The 17,761-nt window shown below is 37.8% G+C and overlaps 1 protein-coding gene across 2 annotated transcripts; it reads left to right on the forward strand.

The window, feature by feature from the left end:
* The first annotated feature begins 14,259 nt into the window (after positions 1-14,259).
* bcl2l16 (BCL2 like 16) lies at positions 14,260-17,683 on the forward strand. Of its 2 annotated transcripts, none has more exons than XM_016520507.1 (3): positions 14,260-14,451; positions 15,783-16,393; positions 17,507-17,683. In XM_016520507.1, the coding sequence occupies exons 2-3, from the start codon at positions 15,926-15,928 to the stop codon at positions 17,633-17,635; spliced, it is 597 nt and encodes a 198-aa protein (XP_016375993.1). In that variant the 5' UTR covers positions 14,260-14,451; positions 15,783-15,925; the 3' UTR covers positions 17,636-17,683. The 2 variants fall into 2 exon arrangements, with proteins under 2 accessions (XP_016375993.1, XP_016376005.1); XM_016520519.1 differs by having other exon boundaries at positions 15,923-16,393.
* Positions 17,684-17,761: the final 78 nt, after the last annotated feature.

A 17,761-nucleotide genomic window follows, 5' to 3' on the forward strand; every position in this document is an offset into this window, starting at 1 on the left:
TTTTAGGTTTTATCATATTTAGGTGGTGTTTACATGACACTGTTATCAACTAAAAACGTGAAACGTTTTATGCATTTTGTCTGTTCATTTACACAACAACAGTGTTTTGGGAGCCTGAAAACGCAAACTTTTGAAAATGGGTTTAAAAGTGCACTGTTTTTTCCTCACATATATTGTTTTGACAACATTATCACCTGCACGCAAAACTTTTCAATAAACTTTACTGTTTTTACATTGTTGTTGTGTAAACGTACCTTCAGTCAGCCTATCCTGTTTTTTGTTTAGTCAAGTTTAAATTTGACTGAAAGTCTGGGAATTTTAGAAACTTTGTCATGTTTTACACAGTTAAATTGCTCAAAACTGTAATTGTGATTACTAATCATGTATTATTGCACATTTTTACTTAGAAGCACAAATCAATAGAATGTCAACTCATATGGTTTATTATAATCTAGTTTCCTGATTTATTATATCATCATAAATACAAACACTCTCTACATTATGGAAACTGGTAAAACTGAAAAGGTTCTCTAAAAAGATAAAACAGTGAAACTCCTAATGTTAATTCTAATTATGTTAATGTATTTCTATTAAAAAAAAACAACAACAAAAACTTTGTATTGTCACACAGAGATTGCATAAGTGCTTTCAAACATAATCACAAATTAAAATAAACAGAAGCAAAATAAACATCCGCTTGAACAGATCATTTCCACAACTTCTGTCTTTTAAAGTTTCAGTTTATAGAGTTTAATACAATGATCATGTGAAAGGACCTTACTTGGGTTTAAATCACAATAAATACATAAACTGATCAAACGTTTAGCTTTGATGCAATGTAAGCATCTGCCAAATGCAAAAACAGTATGAGTCACATTGCAACTTACAACAAACACACCTGTGTGTAAATTATTATGACTGCAGTGCTTTGAATTTAAATCATGCTAATTAAAGTGCCTAAAAATGGTAAAAAGTCATTTATCAAAAACATAATTGACTTGACTAATTGATTAGTGGGTTGTTTTGCAACTAGTTGACCATCAGGACCAGTACCTAATACATATTCTCAGAATCTGATTTTATTTTATTTTATTTTATTTTTTTTTTCTTGATCCAGCTACCAAATCATCTGAATCTGGCTGATTCCTTCATGAATCAAAGTTAAAAAAAAATTTCACTCAGTGATCTGGACTTTTTGAGATCTGGAGTTTTTGAGTTAATAACTGACTCATGGTTAAACAAATTCTCCTGTTTTTCACAGAAAAAAAAAATAGCATAATAACTAATAACAGTATTTACATTTTTTTGGTCATCTATTTCTTTAAAAACTATCTGGTCACTACTTTGTTAACAGGCAAATAACATTCAGCTAATTCAAAGTGATCTCTCTAAAACAGGAGTGAACGGATGAAAGTGCAGAGGACAAGGAGGTGAGAGAGGAAATAAGGGAGAAAGAGTAAAAGATTGGTGTAGATGACGGCAAGTTGGGGCCTTTGTTTATAACCGAGATGAAGTGGACCACCACAAAAGGAGTCAAGCAGAAGCTGGAGGAGTGATAGAAAGACTGATTAGAGGAGAGAAAAACAGCGAGAATCAGGACAAAGAGCCACAGTTACATTCCTGTACTGAGCTTAGACTAATACAAAAATGCTGAAGAAGTCTGTGTTGTCTGTAGACTGAAACATATCTCACTGTATGCATAGCAACGAGGCTGAGCATAACTTCAATATCAGTCCATTTGAGGCCAGGACAATCTGTTGGGGATAAAAAAAAAGTGTATTGAAAACGCTATCGGTGCCGCCATCTCAATAACATGTGCTACACTTTGCACTGAGTGATGCTATGAGTGATGCAGAAGATGAGTAGTTAGCAAGGTGATGAAACAACAAACAAAACTAGCATGACTACAATCTACAGTCACCAAACAGAAGCAGCACCAATCATGACTGAGAGAGGCTGAACTTCACTGTGATAAATTATATTTACCATTCAACCTGATTTAAAAAGTACACAAAGCTAATAAAAATAAAAATAATATTCATCCACACAATGAGACGACACGGGTGTCACGATCTGCGTCGGAACGAGGAGACAATGGCGATAAACAAAGGGAACAATCTTTATTAATCCACATAAAGACTTACAAGGGCAGGAACACACACGTAGCGCAGGAGATAGACGTATAAGACAGGATGAAAGACTCAGGAAAACACAGAGCTTAAATAGGGAACTAAACGAAGGAATTAACAAGAAACACCTGAAATCAATATCACAATCAGACAGTGATGCAGAAGATGAGTAGTTAGCAAGGTGATGAAACAACAAACAAAACTAGCATGACTACAATCTACAGTCACCAAACAGAAGCAGCACCAATCATGACTGAGAGAGGCTGAACTTCACTGTGATAAATTATATTTAAATTTATGACGATTCAAACGCGAGTTTTGAGCAGTGTAGAGTAGGCTTGTTGCTTGTCATTTCTCCGATCACAAATGCAGACATTGTTTTATGTTTACGCGGAGCGGTATAAGTCATTATATAGACGTATAAGACAGGATGAAAGACTCAGGAAAACACAGAGCTTAAATAGGGAACTAAACGAGGAAATTAACAAGAAACACCTGAAATCAATATCACAATCAGACATGAGGGAAAAACTATGACATGGAGCCCGTGTGGGAGGAAAACAAACACAAAACCGTCCATGGGCGTGACAACAGGGAGATAAAGAAATATAATACCTAAAAATTAATTGCCGTTTCTATATATTGTAATATCTCAGTCAGGGGAAATTTCCCTCTGGTATGTTGGTGTATTTTCCATATAAACAAGAAAAGGTTGCCAAACTCTCTTTTAAAAAAAAAAGTGTTTTATTTTATTTCTTAACCAGTATGTTAGCTTTTCTAAAGGTATACAATTATTAACCTCAGATAATTACAAACTTATTGGAATAACCGTATCAGATTTCCACTTCATTGCAATACACTTCTTGGCAATCAGTAATTAAATTTCTATAAGCTTTATTCTGATGGCTTTGCTTGAGGTTGGAGTTGGTAAAGTTGCCCATCAAACATATCTCTGTGTCTGTTGGAAAGGAGATTCCATGTATAGGAGATAGAATACTGCAATTTCTTTTCTTTCTTTTTTTTGCCAGAACACAAACTAAAGAACAGGACCATGTGGAGTGTAAAAAGGTTTCCTTGTCTGTACCACATCTGAAGAGGTGGGAATTTTTTATTAAGCTTATGCAGTCGTGGGTGAAGAAAATGAAATTGAATCAGTCTATATCAAAATTCCGTCCTTGCATAGTTCACTCCAGACTGAAGCTGCCATTTTCAATGTTGCCAGTTAAGGAGCATTAAAGATAGTGTGGTCACATTTATTTTTGCTCTGCTCAATTGAAATTGAAATTATCATATATATATATATATATATATATATACACATAGATGCCTCATTGCGAAAATGTATGCTATGGGCGGCAACTGTAGTTATATGTACGTATGAATATCTACTGTATATCTGCAATAGACTTCATCAGATTATTTTGCTAAAGTATAATAATAAAACAAGATGAAGTTGTTTGCTAGCATGACATAAATTTGCTAAAAACCTATAATATTTAAATACACAAACCAACACATTCTCACTGTTCAAACGTTTCCCATTTCTTCGGGAATTTAAACATAGGCGGTTTTTAAACCCAGAGGCTGCACAATGTTGTGGCGACATGATGGCGGATGCATTGATGTGTCAGAAGCTGTTGAACGTTGATCTGCATATACATATCTATGATTCTGGCAGTGTCATCCAGTTTTGTACAACACAACACTTGAAATCATTCATTAAAAATTCTGTTTAGAAAGCATTTGCATATGCTAGCCAGCTTTGGATGCTTATTTTATTATTATTTCTATATTTAATTATGTCACATTGCTTTTTTTGGCTGCAAAATTTCGTCAAGCAATTGCAAATGTGACCGCACCTTTAACCTTCCATTTATTCACCATAGTGGAATGATTGAATGAATGAAAGAGTGAATGAAAGAATGAATGAATATCCACACAGGATAACAACTACCAGGATGAAAAGGGTTTCTTATTAAAAAGGGTTATTTAATTATTATTTAATAATTATGAATTCATTAGTTCAGACTTAATTACTCATAATCTCCCATTCTACAGAAATAGTGTTTTATAATAAAGTGGAAAAATATGGAATATTCTCTCCTCGATCCCACACTTTTGATTGGAATACACTGGAATCACAAACAGTGCGGAAATCTTTATATTTTGCAATATTTTGCAATATTTTTAAACTTTATATTATTTTTAGTTTAAAGTTCAAATTGTATCTGGAAATTCAGAACTTTCAAATTTTAGAATCCTAAGATATTCATGCCATGGTAAAAGGGATTGATGCTTGTCTCGTATTAAAAACCACTGTTTAGATGTGTGAACTGAACTGTTTTAGTGTTTCTAATACTTGAAAAATAAAGTAAATTGCATGTTTATGTGCATATGTGCATGTTTCTGAGAATTAGGGAGAGAACTTATTAAATTCATACCAATTGAATCTATGGCAGATGTTAGACTGGCACACACACACACAATACCACCCAGTTTGTGTTTCTAAAGCTGAATTCACGCATAATCCCAAATTTCCTTCAACATTCCAGCATGATTTCCATTCTCTCTGTGAGGCAATCTGTCCACCCTCCCTAACTAACTACACAACACAATTGTGCTTCCCATCTTAGCAGCACGGCCTTATTCTCCAATCTCTGGAACATTCTTTTGGTTAATTTAAGCTGTAACAAACAAACTAGTCCACACAAGTAATATACCATACACCCAATCCCAAAACACAGACGTTTACATTCCTCATAGTGTAAGCACTGATGTTTAGAGATCAAACTGAATTAAAGGGGTCATATGATGCAATTTCAAATTTTCCTTTCTCTTTGGAGTGTTACAAGCTGTTCGTGCATAGATAAGATCCCTAAAGTTGCAAAGACTAAAGTCTCAAATCCAAAGAGATATTCTTTATAAAAGTTAAGAGTCAACCACGCCTACCTAAAACGCCTCGTTTAAACACGCCCCCACGTCTACGTCACTGTGTGGGAATGGGTTTTATTGGTGTTGTCTCATCGCGCTGGGACAGGGCATCACAGTATGGTGAGGGGCGTAACATTTCCGTCACACGCTTGAGGTATTCGGCCAATCACAACGCACTGGATAGCTGGCCAATCAGAGCACACCTCGCTTTTCAGACCGATGAGCTTTGTAAAAATCGACGTGTTTCAGAAAGGCGTGTACAATAATGTACAGTATGTGGAAAATAATGTGTTTTTTTAACATTAAACCACTTAAACACATTGCATTACACCAAATACACAAAATAATGTTCTTTTTAGCAACATCATATGACCCCTTTAAGAGAATTATGGAACACATTAATACCCGACCTATAAGAACCAGGATAGGCCAATAAAATATCTTGAACTCCCTCATGTGAAACACTTTGGTGTTGTATGAATCACACCCTGAGTTCAGGTTGCGTTGCATGTCTTGTTCTCTTGTCTGCTGTGTTTTTGTGCTCCAGCCGTCTGGCCAAGTCTGTGGGCCTCTCCTCCATTGTTGCCCGATGCTGAGCGCCACTTTTCCAGCCTCCCATCTGGGCTCTGGGGGTGGGGATGCTTTCTTGAAGCTGTTGGGAGGTTTTTTGTAATGGCTTTAATTAAGTGAGGCCGTTCTTAAAGTGCAGCAGCTAATTGGCTGTAAATGAGTCCATCTGCTTTGATTTGGAGTTGCAGTGAGTCTGCAGTTCTCATGGTCTTTCATTCTTTCCAGTCTCTATATCCACACTTTGCTCTTCCTGCCAAAATGGCATGAGCATTAGAGTCTATATAAAATCAAAATCTACCCTATTTACCATCAAAATTCAAAACAATACAGAGAAAGTTATTTAGAAGAAAAAAATGTTTTTAATAACGTTAACTGAATTTAGAAACAACTTTTCTATTCTGCTGATGTCACTTGCCGTGCAATCTATTGGATGAGCTATTGGATGAACTAATAGCCAAATAGTTATCTTGTCATTGTTTTAGCAAAGTCACATTTGGCTTGACTCTATTTTTTAATAGATTTATTAAATGGGTCATATGACGATACGAAAAATAAAACTATTCTATTTTTGGGATTTTATGACAGAAGTGGAAATCTTAATGGAGTCCTCATTGCTGGCTGATATTCAGTTTGCTGTCATCTTATCACCATCTAACAACCAGTGTGAGTTTCCTGTTTGCCTCTCTAGTTCTTATCATTCCATCATGTTAACAGACAGCTAGTGCAGCTTCTGTTTCACATGTGAAAAAGGTTGAGAGTTGGGTCTGGCCTAAGCACACCATACCTGAAGATCCATTAGCATTCCCATTCATCTCATTCAGCAAGGTACTTGCTCACTACTGGGGCAGGAATCTCCCTGGAAGTACACGATTTGCTCACGAGTGACAAATTAATGACATTATCATACGTTGACACCAATATATGGAAAGAATATATAAAGGGAGGGTGAAATACTGTGTCAATGTGATGCCAAACACACAAGTGTGTGTATGTGTTGATCATGTGATGTGTGGGCTAACTGAGAGCACACACTTATTGTGTACTGCTGTCTATTAAAAATAAACCAGCATGAAGCCCACTGGCATGTGTTTGTAGGAGTTAACAGCTTTAAGAGCTGATTATTAAATAACCTCTTCTCACAGAAGCACTCAGAATCACTAATGGGGTTCATCATTAGTTGAACATGTACTAATTCTGGTGTATTTTCTACGATAAGCATTATTATTTTTCAAAACCCCTGACCTTTAGTGATAATTTATCCAACAGATATGAATTACGCCTTAAATTGTGCAAACTGTTGAGGTGAGACGTGCTTTTACTAGGGCCAAAACATCATAGAGACATGAAGATGGGCTCTTTTGACTCTTTGAACCAAGAAAGCACCCAGAACGCCCTAGCATTGTGTTTCATGAACAAACACCATTTTCAATTTTCAAAAAATGTACCATCTAATTGGGTGTTTACAATTTCAAATTTGTTATATTAGTCAGTGTGAATCTTTTTTGTCTTACATTCCTTAGCAATTCCACATAATCAAGTGGCAAGAAACTTGTGCAAGCAAATGATTCTTCTAGAAATGTCTCTAGGTTCTGTAAAACCTGGTGCCATAATAAAATAAAGGGTTTGGAGATCAATAAAAGCTTTTTCCACCTAAGGATCCCCGATTTCCCCTTAACTACCCAAACTGCTGGTCCTGCTGGGCCCACAGATACAAAGGTACAGCATCAATACCTGCAATCTACCATGGCGGGCTCTTTGTGTGTGTGTTTGGCAGTAGAGCATGAGTGTGTTATCCTGCAAGCAGACAATAATTGGGATGCCACCAGTTTGCATCAATTCCGTGCAGTAGGGGACAAAACAGGGGACCATTCAACGTGCTTCAGAATAATCAAAGAGAAAAGCTTGTCCTTTGTTTGGGCCGGTGTACGTGAGTGAATGGCACAGAGAGATAGTTGGCGACCAAGAAAGAGCCCTGTCTTTTCATGCTTGGAGGGGATCGAACCATAAGGTGCAATCGGCATTTTAAATGATTGGAAGATTCAGTGTAATTTCTTCCATTCAGTGGCCTGGCTTCACACTGCGAGAGTAATGGAGGCCTGAGAGAGCGTCTGGATGACCGCTACCGTCCTGCTGCTATGGTGAAGAGGAGAGGGACGCTGGGTAATCGCACACACCAATCCTCTGTAAGCTCTCCTGCAGTCACCTTCAACTCACTGTCAACACCAGAGTGAAAAAGGAAGGATCCAGTTTTACAGAAGTTTTTACATTTGCAAATCTACACTGAATAGTAATGGTCTGAAAGTCTTGAAACTTAACTTTATTTTTGCTAAAATTATGCACTTTCAACAAACAGCATTTTCACTTTCAGATGATTGATTACATACAGTTTTCCAAGATACCATGATATGTGCTCATAGGTGATGTAAATATTGTTAATTATTTCCTAACAAGGCCACATGCGAATGTCTGGGTAATTTGTAGAGTTGGGGTACTTGGACTCAGACTCGGACTGCAATTATGAATGAACTTGGACAGACTCTGGTGGACTCGGACTCAGACTGCAATTATGAATGTACATGGATTTAGACAGATTCGGGTGGACTTAAAATGCAATTATGAATGAACTTGCACTTGGACAGACTCAGGTTGACTTGAACTCGGACTCAGACTGTAATTATGAATGAACTTGGACTTGGATGGACTCAGGTTGACTTGAACCCGGACTCAGACTGCAATTACAAATGAACTTGGACTCGGACAGACTCCGGTTGACTTGAACTCAGACTCAGACTGTAATCATGAAAAAACTTGGACAGACTCAGGTGGACTTATACTCCGACTCGGACTGTAATTATGAATGAACTTGGACTCGGACAGATTCAGGTGGACTTATACTCAGACTCGGACTGTAATTATGAATGAACTTGGACTTGGATGGACTCAGGTTGACTTAAACCCGGACACAGACTGCAATTACAAATGAACTCGGACTTAGACTGCAATTATGAATGAACTTGGACTCTGGTGGACTTGGACTTGAGAAATGGGCAGGTATAAAGATCTAAATGACTTTGACATGGGCCATATTGTTGTGGCCAGACAACTGTGTCAGAGCATCTTGGAAACAGTGAGGCTTGTAGGGTGCTACTGGTCAGCATTCGTGAACCTAGCAACAGTGGTCCAAGGAGGGACAAACCACAAATTAGTGACAGCATGTAGGGCATCCAAGGCTCATTGATTGTAGAAGGTCTATGTGACAACAATTTTAATGATGGGCCTGTGTAGGTGCAGACTGGTCAAAGTCTCTATGATGACCCCTGTCCACAGCCGAAAGCCCCTAGAATGGGTACATGAGCAATGGAACTGGATCTTGGGGCAGTGGAAGAAGGTTGTCTGGTCTGATGAATCCTGTTTTCTTATATATCATGTTTTCTTGGATGGAGATACACTGTATGAAGATTTATCCCTGGTTGAGGGACTGTGAAGCTCTGGACAATGTTCTGCCGGGGAACCCTGTTTCCGGCCATTCATGTGGACGTCAATCTGACACATGCCACCTACATAAACCTCATTGCAGGCCAGGTACACCCTTCATGGCAATGAATTTCCCTGATAGCTTTGGTAGGATATTTCACCCTGCTACACTGCACACATTGTCACATTGTTCAGGAATGGTTTAAAGAAACATAACAAAAGAGTTTTTATTATGTGCACCCATCCAAGTGCACACACACAGCAGTGAGTAGTGAACAAACATGCACACACACACACACCATGAACACACACCCGGAGCAGTGTGCAGCCAATGCTGCGGCGCCCAGGGAGCAGTTGGGGGTGAAGTGCCTTGCTCAAGGGTCTCACCTCAGTCGTGGTATTGAGGGTGGAAGAGAGCGCTGGTCATTCACTCCCTCCCCCTACAATCCCTGCCAGACCTGAGACTCGAACCCACAACCTTCGGGTTACAAGTCCGACTCTCCATCCATTAGGCCACGCATAATGACCAACAGCATATTAGACAGGTGGAATTAATCAAGTCTTGCGACCAGCTCTAGCAATGGTCCTCCTACCATTGCTAGAGCTGTTCTTCTGTCAGGCGCTATGTGTGTTTCACAGATGTTTGGGCTGAAACAGTGCATTTAAACCTGTGCCTAGGCCTTATCCTACCTCCCTGTGTCGCTTCTCATCCTTTAAACATTCAATCTCTCTTTCATTCTCTTTATCCTGCTCTTAATGTGTCAGTGGGAAGACTTAGCTATTGTTTGAGCTTACTGCTGGAGACCTAGCGAGGCCATTAGCCTAGCAGCAAGTCTCAAACAGCTAAATTACCCTCTTTCTCTTCCCGTCTCATCCCTATTTTAAAAGTAATAACACAGGGAAAATTTCCCCTCTTTTCTTCCGTTTGATGCCATCCTCCACTTTAGGAAGGGAGTGATTCAGAGGGGAGAAAGATGAACTGTGAGAGGCAGGGGTTTAAAATAAGTGATAGGTGTATGGGGAGGAGGGAAATTGGAAGGCGCCCTTGGCACAATGCAATAAAAACATCCTGTAATTTGCAGTGACTCCCTACACTTCTCTCTATCAAATCAGACATGCTCAGCCGGTGAGGTGTACTCGCTCGTTCTTTTATACCTTCCTCTCTTTCCCTCCCTCTGTGTCACAAAAAAGATTATTGATGTCTTCTAACCCATTTCAGAAATCACAGTAAATGGAAAAAGGTTACACAAAATAAAACCATTATAGATGTGCAAGGAACTAAACAAAAAGGCTCGTCAAAGTTGTCTCAAAGAAGGTGTCATTTTGGTGTTCATTTTTACAGACAATATGAAACAGTAGTGTTAAAGTTGTCGTGTTTACTAAACTCACAGGTAAAACTAAGTAAATTCTTCAATAATCTTACCACTAAATGGTGCATTTTAAATAAGGATATTTTTCTTACAAAAACGCATCGATTCGCTACAGAAGGCCTTTGTTCACCCCCCGGAGCCGTGTGAGACACTTTTTTTTATGGATGGGCGCATTTTAATTAAGTGCTTTTGGACTGATGCATGCAACACCCGCTGAGTGCCATGAAACAGCTTGAAAGATCAAAGACAATTTTTAATATAATTCCGACTGGATTCGTCTGAAAGAAGAAAGTCATATACACCTAGGATGACTTGAGGGTGAGTAATTTATGGGCTAATTTTCATTTTTGGGTGAACTAACCCTATAATTCTCATTCATGTCTTTTCAATATAACACATGAGTGATGGAGTGATAGTTTCTTACATCTGGATTTCTGCATTGATTACTTATAAAAGGTGGTATTATGTTTAACTCACATATAGATAAACACAATCTGACCAATTGTAATTGTGACATTTCCTGGAATTCTGAAGGAAAAAGTCAGAATTGTGAGATAAAACTCACAATTGCAAAAATTGTGAGATCGAGATTGTGAGATTATGAAAAATCGCATTTTTTTTTTCCATGGCAGGAAAAAAAGACAGAACTACAAGATGTAAACTAAAAAAAAATATATATATATATGTGAGATGTGTTGTGGGATATAAACTCTCGCGAGTTTGCGAGAGGGGAAAAGTCTGAATTCTGAGTCAATATCTCGCAATTCTGAGTTTATTTATCCGCAAAGTTTACATTCAGTCAGATCCTGTGGTGTTTACATGACAAATGGAGCGTAGTGATAGTTCTGGCAGGCCATGTTAGTCAAGCTCGCACTCAGCTGATCCACGTCTACCTATAGGATCACGACACCAATCATAATTCCCTTCATAAGGTCCCTTCAGTCATTATTCAGCAGCTATCGCTTCGCTCAGGATAATCATCCACCTCCATCCTATTGGCATAATAAGGTTATAGAAAATATAAAGCATCCCAGTGTTGCTATGTAAAATACAACCAGTTATACAATCTGTAATGAGAGGAAAATATGCTCTGCAGTCAGTGCGCTGAGCCAGAGACCATCTTATAAAGGACGGACATGCCAGTATGGTTGTGTCATTCAGTCCCAAAACTGAATTATCCTGATTTAGAGCAGAGAGAGTACTAACATGAGGTAAAACAAAGAACGATATGAGCCCAATATGAGAGAAAGCTGATGACACAAGAGCTATTGGGGAGGAAGGTTTAAACGTGCAGCAGACCCACACACCTCCCAGACTGTCCCACACTTAGCAATGAGAGCAAGCAAAGGCTTTGATCTCTATCTTAGCTGCTCCAGGAAATGAGCTCCGTATTAAAATCCTACATGACACACGAGCCCAGAGCTGAGCACAGCTCGCTGTAAAAACAAAAACACAAATCCCTCGCGCACACACGGATACATCTGAGCACTCCGCACTCGACAGGAAATTAAAAACCTTTTAAAATTACCCATAAACCACAGAGGCTCCGAAATGAGAAAATAATCACCGATTATTCGCGGCGTTTTAAAGTGGACCGGTGAAGAATTTCACGACGGCTCTCAATGTTTCGCGCTTGATAACTTCTTTTAATGGAGTCGTCTCTTACGCTTTCACACTCTTACGCTTTCCACCACACTATTTTCCGAAACTGTATGCAAATAAATGTAAGCCCCTTTGCAAATCGAGGTCAATCATTTAAATACGGAGGGTAATCATTTTAATTAATACACACAATTAAGAGAGACCAATATAGTGCAGAAAGGAGCTTCCAGAACAGTGCAATGCATTGCATTTTAAAATTTCACAACACATTAACAATCCATTTGAAACGTTTAATAAATAACTAGATGTTTTGTAATTCTCATATCAAGTAGTTTTTATCCCTTAAACACAGTGTAGAATATCACATTGTGTTTCATACTGAATTATTTAGCTACAGACTGCACTTGGAATCATTTGGTCTAGTCTTATTAAAATCATTTACCTACCCTGTATGAAAATAATAAATACTTGAAAAGCTCTGTGGGTGATGTACATATTCAGAATATTATTCATTATATTCAATATTCATTAATTATCACAGTTTAAATGCATTCAGTGAATCATTCACACACATGGTAGCAACCCATATGATGTTAAGCTATTTCTGACAAGAGAATGCAATTAGATAAAGATATTGGACTGGTTTTGCAGGGTTCTGTGAAGCCCATTTATAAGTATAACAATGCCCCCTAGTGGTCGGTAAATGTCTGTCTAGAGGAGTTTATTTTGGGGGTTTATGTTTCTTTTAAAGCATCCAATCACACCATGCACTGCCTCAGGTACGAATATGTTTAATCATAATGGTTAAAAAAATGTTCTGACTTCTGTACTATCAGTTGTTTTGATGGTAGGTATATGAGTAGTCTAGTTAATGAGTATAAACCTTAGTCAGGATAGCGTAATATTTATTTTTTGACAGGAATGTAAAACGAGTAGCCTATGTGAGTGATAAACTATACATGCGTTCAATGGATTGCCGTTTAACAACATAGTGATTGTTCAGCTGGCGAAACGTCTTTCCTAAAAAGACATTCAGTAGACAAAACCCTCATAAAATCGTTTTGAAAGTTGTGAGTTGTGATAATTACATGATCTAGGACCTTTTATCAAGTGCGTGCCATTGTCTATCCCCCACCCCTGTTGAAAAAAACAGCATATGCTGGTTAGGTATGTTTTGACGCTGGGATGCTGGTTTAAGCTGGTCCTTTGCTGGTTTAAGCTTAAACCCGCAAAGGACCAGCATAATCAAGCAAAGGACCAGTTTAAACCAGCAAAGGACCATCTTAAACCAGCAAAGGACCAGCTTAAACCAGCAAAGGACCAGCTTAAACCAGCAAAGGACCAGCTTAAACCAGCAAAGGACCAGCTTAAACCAGCAAAGGACCAGCTTAAACCAGCAAAGGACCAGCTTAAACCAGCAAAGGACCAGCTTAAACCAGCAAAGGACCAGCTTAAACCAGCAAAGGACCAGCATAAACCAGCAAAGGACCAGCTTAAACCAGCATCCCAGCGTCAAAACATACTTAACCAGCATATGCTGTTTTTTTCAAAAGGGACGGCCTCGTTTTCATTTGCATTAATTCAATATAAAATGATTAAGGTCTATAACATTGGTAATTTCGTTAGATACAAAATATCAAAGCCAGTGGCAACTGCAAACATATGCTGTGAAATCTATGTATGAAGTCTATCAATCTTAAAGGGGTTTTCATGCTATATTTGTTTATGGAAAATGCCACTTGCATTCATATTTTATGTAATGCAAAGACATTCAATCATTGTGTGCAGAACCTTTAAAAATAAAATAAAACCAAAAATAAAAACAGTTACTTCAGAACACCAATTATTCATTGCAGTTCATAATTTTAAAAAACAACTAATATCTTTTAAATAATTTATGAATCATAACCAGCAAACTGGCTAGCAAGTGTGTCACCCAGCATGGACTTTGGTAGATTTTCACCCGTAAAAACAATTTTCGTCTCTCTCAAATATATAGCTCAATTACAATGCAAAGTAGCCTGATATTATTCTGGAACTTTACGTTATAGACAAACACACCAGATAGTGAAAGGCACAGCGGGTTATAGCCGCCTCTTGTCTGAACGCTTCTATATGTGGAGTATTTATAGCTGTAGTCATGCAGGACAGAGTCCTGGTGTCATTTCCCAAATGACTGAGCATGCAAATAGCTTCTGTATCTGTTACAGACAAGGGAACTAAATATAGTCTGAGCCGGACAACAACATGCACATGTAAATCTCACAGACATCGGCTCACTCTAGAGAATCTCCAGTTGTACAGTGTACTTCTGTCAGCTGTTAACTAATCCTGATTGTTTGGCTGTGGCATGATTCACTTCTGCGCCTAGAAGGGTGAGTCACCGGGCCTTCGCTGGAAAGGATATTTCCTTTCACTGGATTATTGTAATGCATTAATCTGGACATTTAAATTAGAGACTTCTGCTTTTGAATAATTTGATAGTTCACTTTTTTTGCCAGGTTAACTGATTTAATTTCCTTGAATGCTGTTTAAGACTGAGGTCAATGACAAATAAGAGTGTCCATGATAAAGAAAATGGTAAAATATATTTTTTTTAATGTAAACACATGTGCCAAGTTCTTTCTTCTCATGTTGGTGTTATGTGGTTTTCTACAATGCATGTGTGTATATACATCTAATTATAAAAATAAAAAAAAATTTATATGTACTTTTCAAAGTATAAAAAGTATTTTTACAAACATCATGAATTATTAATTCATGAATATCAGTTTATTTTTTACACTACCATATCACAACCTAAACAAACAAGATCAGGTGATCTGATATTTTAAGAGACTTATCGACCTTTATCTGCATGTGTCCTGTGTGTGTATATATGTTTAAATTATTAAGCAGTTTGTTAAAAAAAAAGAATAAGAAATAATAAGAAATACCCATAAGCTCAAACTACTTTATAATGACGTTTTCAAGAATTTATAAAAAAAAATATATATATGTATTTTAATACAGAAATTTAAATATATCATTGACCCAGAGAAATAAGGCAATGGTTCTCTCAACATTTTTAAAAATAATAACAAATAATAATATTTGGTTTCCCAATGAACAGTTGGGAAATTTCTTAGTTAAGGATGTTTTAATTATCTGAAAAACCATCTTCCACTGTAAAGAACTTTTGTGCAATGGAAATATTCAATGGATGTTAAAGGTGCTTCATGAAACCATCAATGCCAATAAAGAGCATTTATTTTTAAGAGTGACCCATGGAGCTAGAGCCCACTAGGGGGTCTCAGCAAACTTCCAGGGGGCCCCAGTGAGTTAAAAGTAATACATTTATGAATTGAAATTAATATAATCTAATATATTCTAAATTGAAATGCCTAAAAAACACTTAAATAAAGATGTAAGCAAATATTTAATTACTTCGATACTAATTTAGTGCTACAAATTACATCAAAAGTGGAAAAGGTTGGTCAAAAAGGTACATTTACTCACAGACCAATGACCACCAACCGCACCTTGCAGACGGAATCATAAAGTAGTGGTATCATCAGATCAGTCAGATGAATTTATCTCAGCAGACAGGATGTGATACTATGATTGAATTCGGATGTGCCTCGTTACCAATGTCTTAGACAAAGGGGGGCATTGAGATAATTTATTAACAGAAGTATCTGATCTTGAATTTTCTTTTTATTCACAGCAATCACTGAGTGCAGATTACTAATGACAGTTTATGTATGAACCATGGCATGGAATGTGACCTAAACATCTAAAGAGTGGATACTAAAGTTTGCACATTGGCACTGCCTGCCTATTGAGGGCAGATTGTTGTAATTTAAGGTCATGGGACTGTCAGATAAAGCTGTGATTGGCCGAGGCCTCAACAGTCCTGACCCATTGGTGCGTGAGGCCTACCTGATGGCATATGACTATATCAACTATGTGACGGCCAAACCAGGCATCCCGGTGGGTCCAGCACCATCCCGTGCCACGGCCGCCCTGCGTCACGCTGGAGATGAGCTGCTCACTCGCTTCCCCATCTTCTTTCGCCGCTGGCCGCGTGTTTTCCAGGACGTGACGGACCGAACGGCCTGCTCGACCCTCGTTTCAATTCTGGATGAGCACTTTGCACCAACTCGGCGTAGAGACCTCGCCTGGAGCGCCGTGCTGTCCGTGTTTGTTCTCTCTGGACAGCTGGCACTGCACTGCCAGGAGAGGGGCATGTCTGATGTCCTGCCCCAGATTCAGGAGTGCGTGGGCAGCTACGTAGAGAGGGTCATCTGCCCCGAGATCAGGGACAGAGGAGGATGGGTAAGTGTCAAGGGTCCAAGCAGGTCTCTTCTCGTTAAGCCTCAGGACCCATTTGGCTCCATTCTGAATCATTATGATGATTATTGTCGCCAGATGCTAGCTGAATCGGGTGCTTTGAATATACTGGAGTGAAATCTGGACTTGTAAGAGGTTTCAATAAGTTTCCTGCAGAATAGGAACTGCACATTTAAATATTTTGGAACATTAGACTGTGCTATTACAGAGGCGGACAGTAGTGAAGTATTTTTACTCTGCTGTAAAAATACTTTTCAAGTGTCAGTACTTTATCAGAGTGTTTTTCTTTAGAAAACTTTACTTCACAACATTCCAAAGCATAATATTGTACTTTTTACTGCATTACGTTTAATATTAAATATCATTTAATACTTAATTACATTAGAAATCTATTACTTTCTTGCTTTTACTCAAGTAAAAATAATTCAAAGATTTACTTGAGTACAAGAAAGTACTACATTTTTTATGTTCTTAAGTATTAAAAGGTAAAACAACAACAACTTTAATTTATGAAATGTAGCGCAGTGAAAAGTACATTATGCTTTGGAATGTAGTGAAGTAAAGTTTTCTAAAGAAAAACACATTACGTGATCTAATCCAAGTGGTTACTGCCATGATTTGAGCAATTTATGTTACCACTCTATAGAAATTCATCATCTTCATGGGACATATTTTTCATACTTATTTTTTTAATTGTCAATATCATACTGAGTACCTGAAATTTTCTAAATTAGAAGATATTTAGTGCTGCAGTAAACGAACACCTTTTTATCGCGCTTATTTAACGGGCGTGAATGTGCGAGGCTTCCAGTTATTTTAGCTGTACAAAAACAGCAGCCTTCTTTATATGCTGCTTAATATTGCAAACTGGCATTTGTCATCATATCATTTAAATCCATTATTGTAATCAAATACACTGGTATAGCTAGTTTTACCGTTTAGTGCACAAGTTATTTTAGTTATTTACTGGCGTCTGGCTGTTAATGATCGGAAGTGTCGCACATTCACAGGAAATAGCTTACTTTTTCGTTGAAAAATAAGGTGGATACTTATATTAATAATTATTTTATAATATCTAACATTGTGTATTGCTCTCAGTCAGGTTTTATCAGTCGTTTTGGCGAGAAGCAGAATCTCGAAGACCAGGTGATGAAGGTGTGCTGCTGGTCTCTGCTCTTGCTCAGTGTTGGGATCTTATCCTACTTTGTATGGAGAAGAAAAACTTAGACAACAGCGCCATCTGCTGAGAAAATGTAATAAGGACATTCATGATTCGCTTGGTTTGTGGTAAGATTAAAGGAACACTCCACTATTTTTGAGGAGTATTTTTACGCAAATTTTCAGGCGCTGCGT

Source organism: Sinocyclocheilus rhinocerous, unplaced genomic scaffold, assembly GCF_001515625.1.
Source record: "Sinocyclocheilus rhinocerous isolate Xijiao unplaced genomic scaffold, SAMN03320098_v1.1 scaffold2749, whole genome shotgun sequence".
NCBI classification, from domain to species: Eukaryota; Metazoa; Chordata; class Actinopteri; order Cypriniformes; family Cyprinidae; genus Sinocyclocheilus; species Sinocyclocheilus rhinocerous.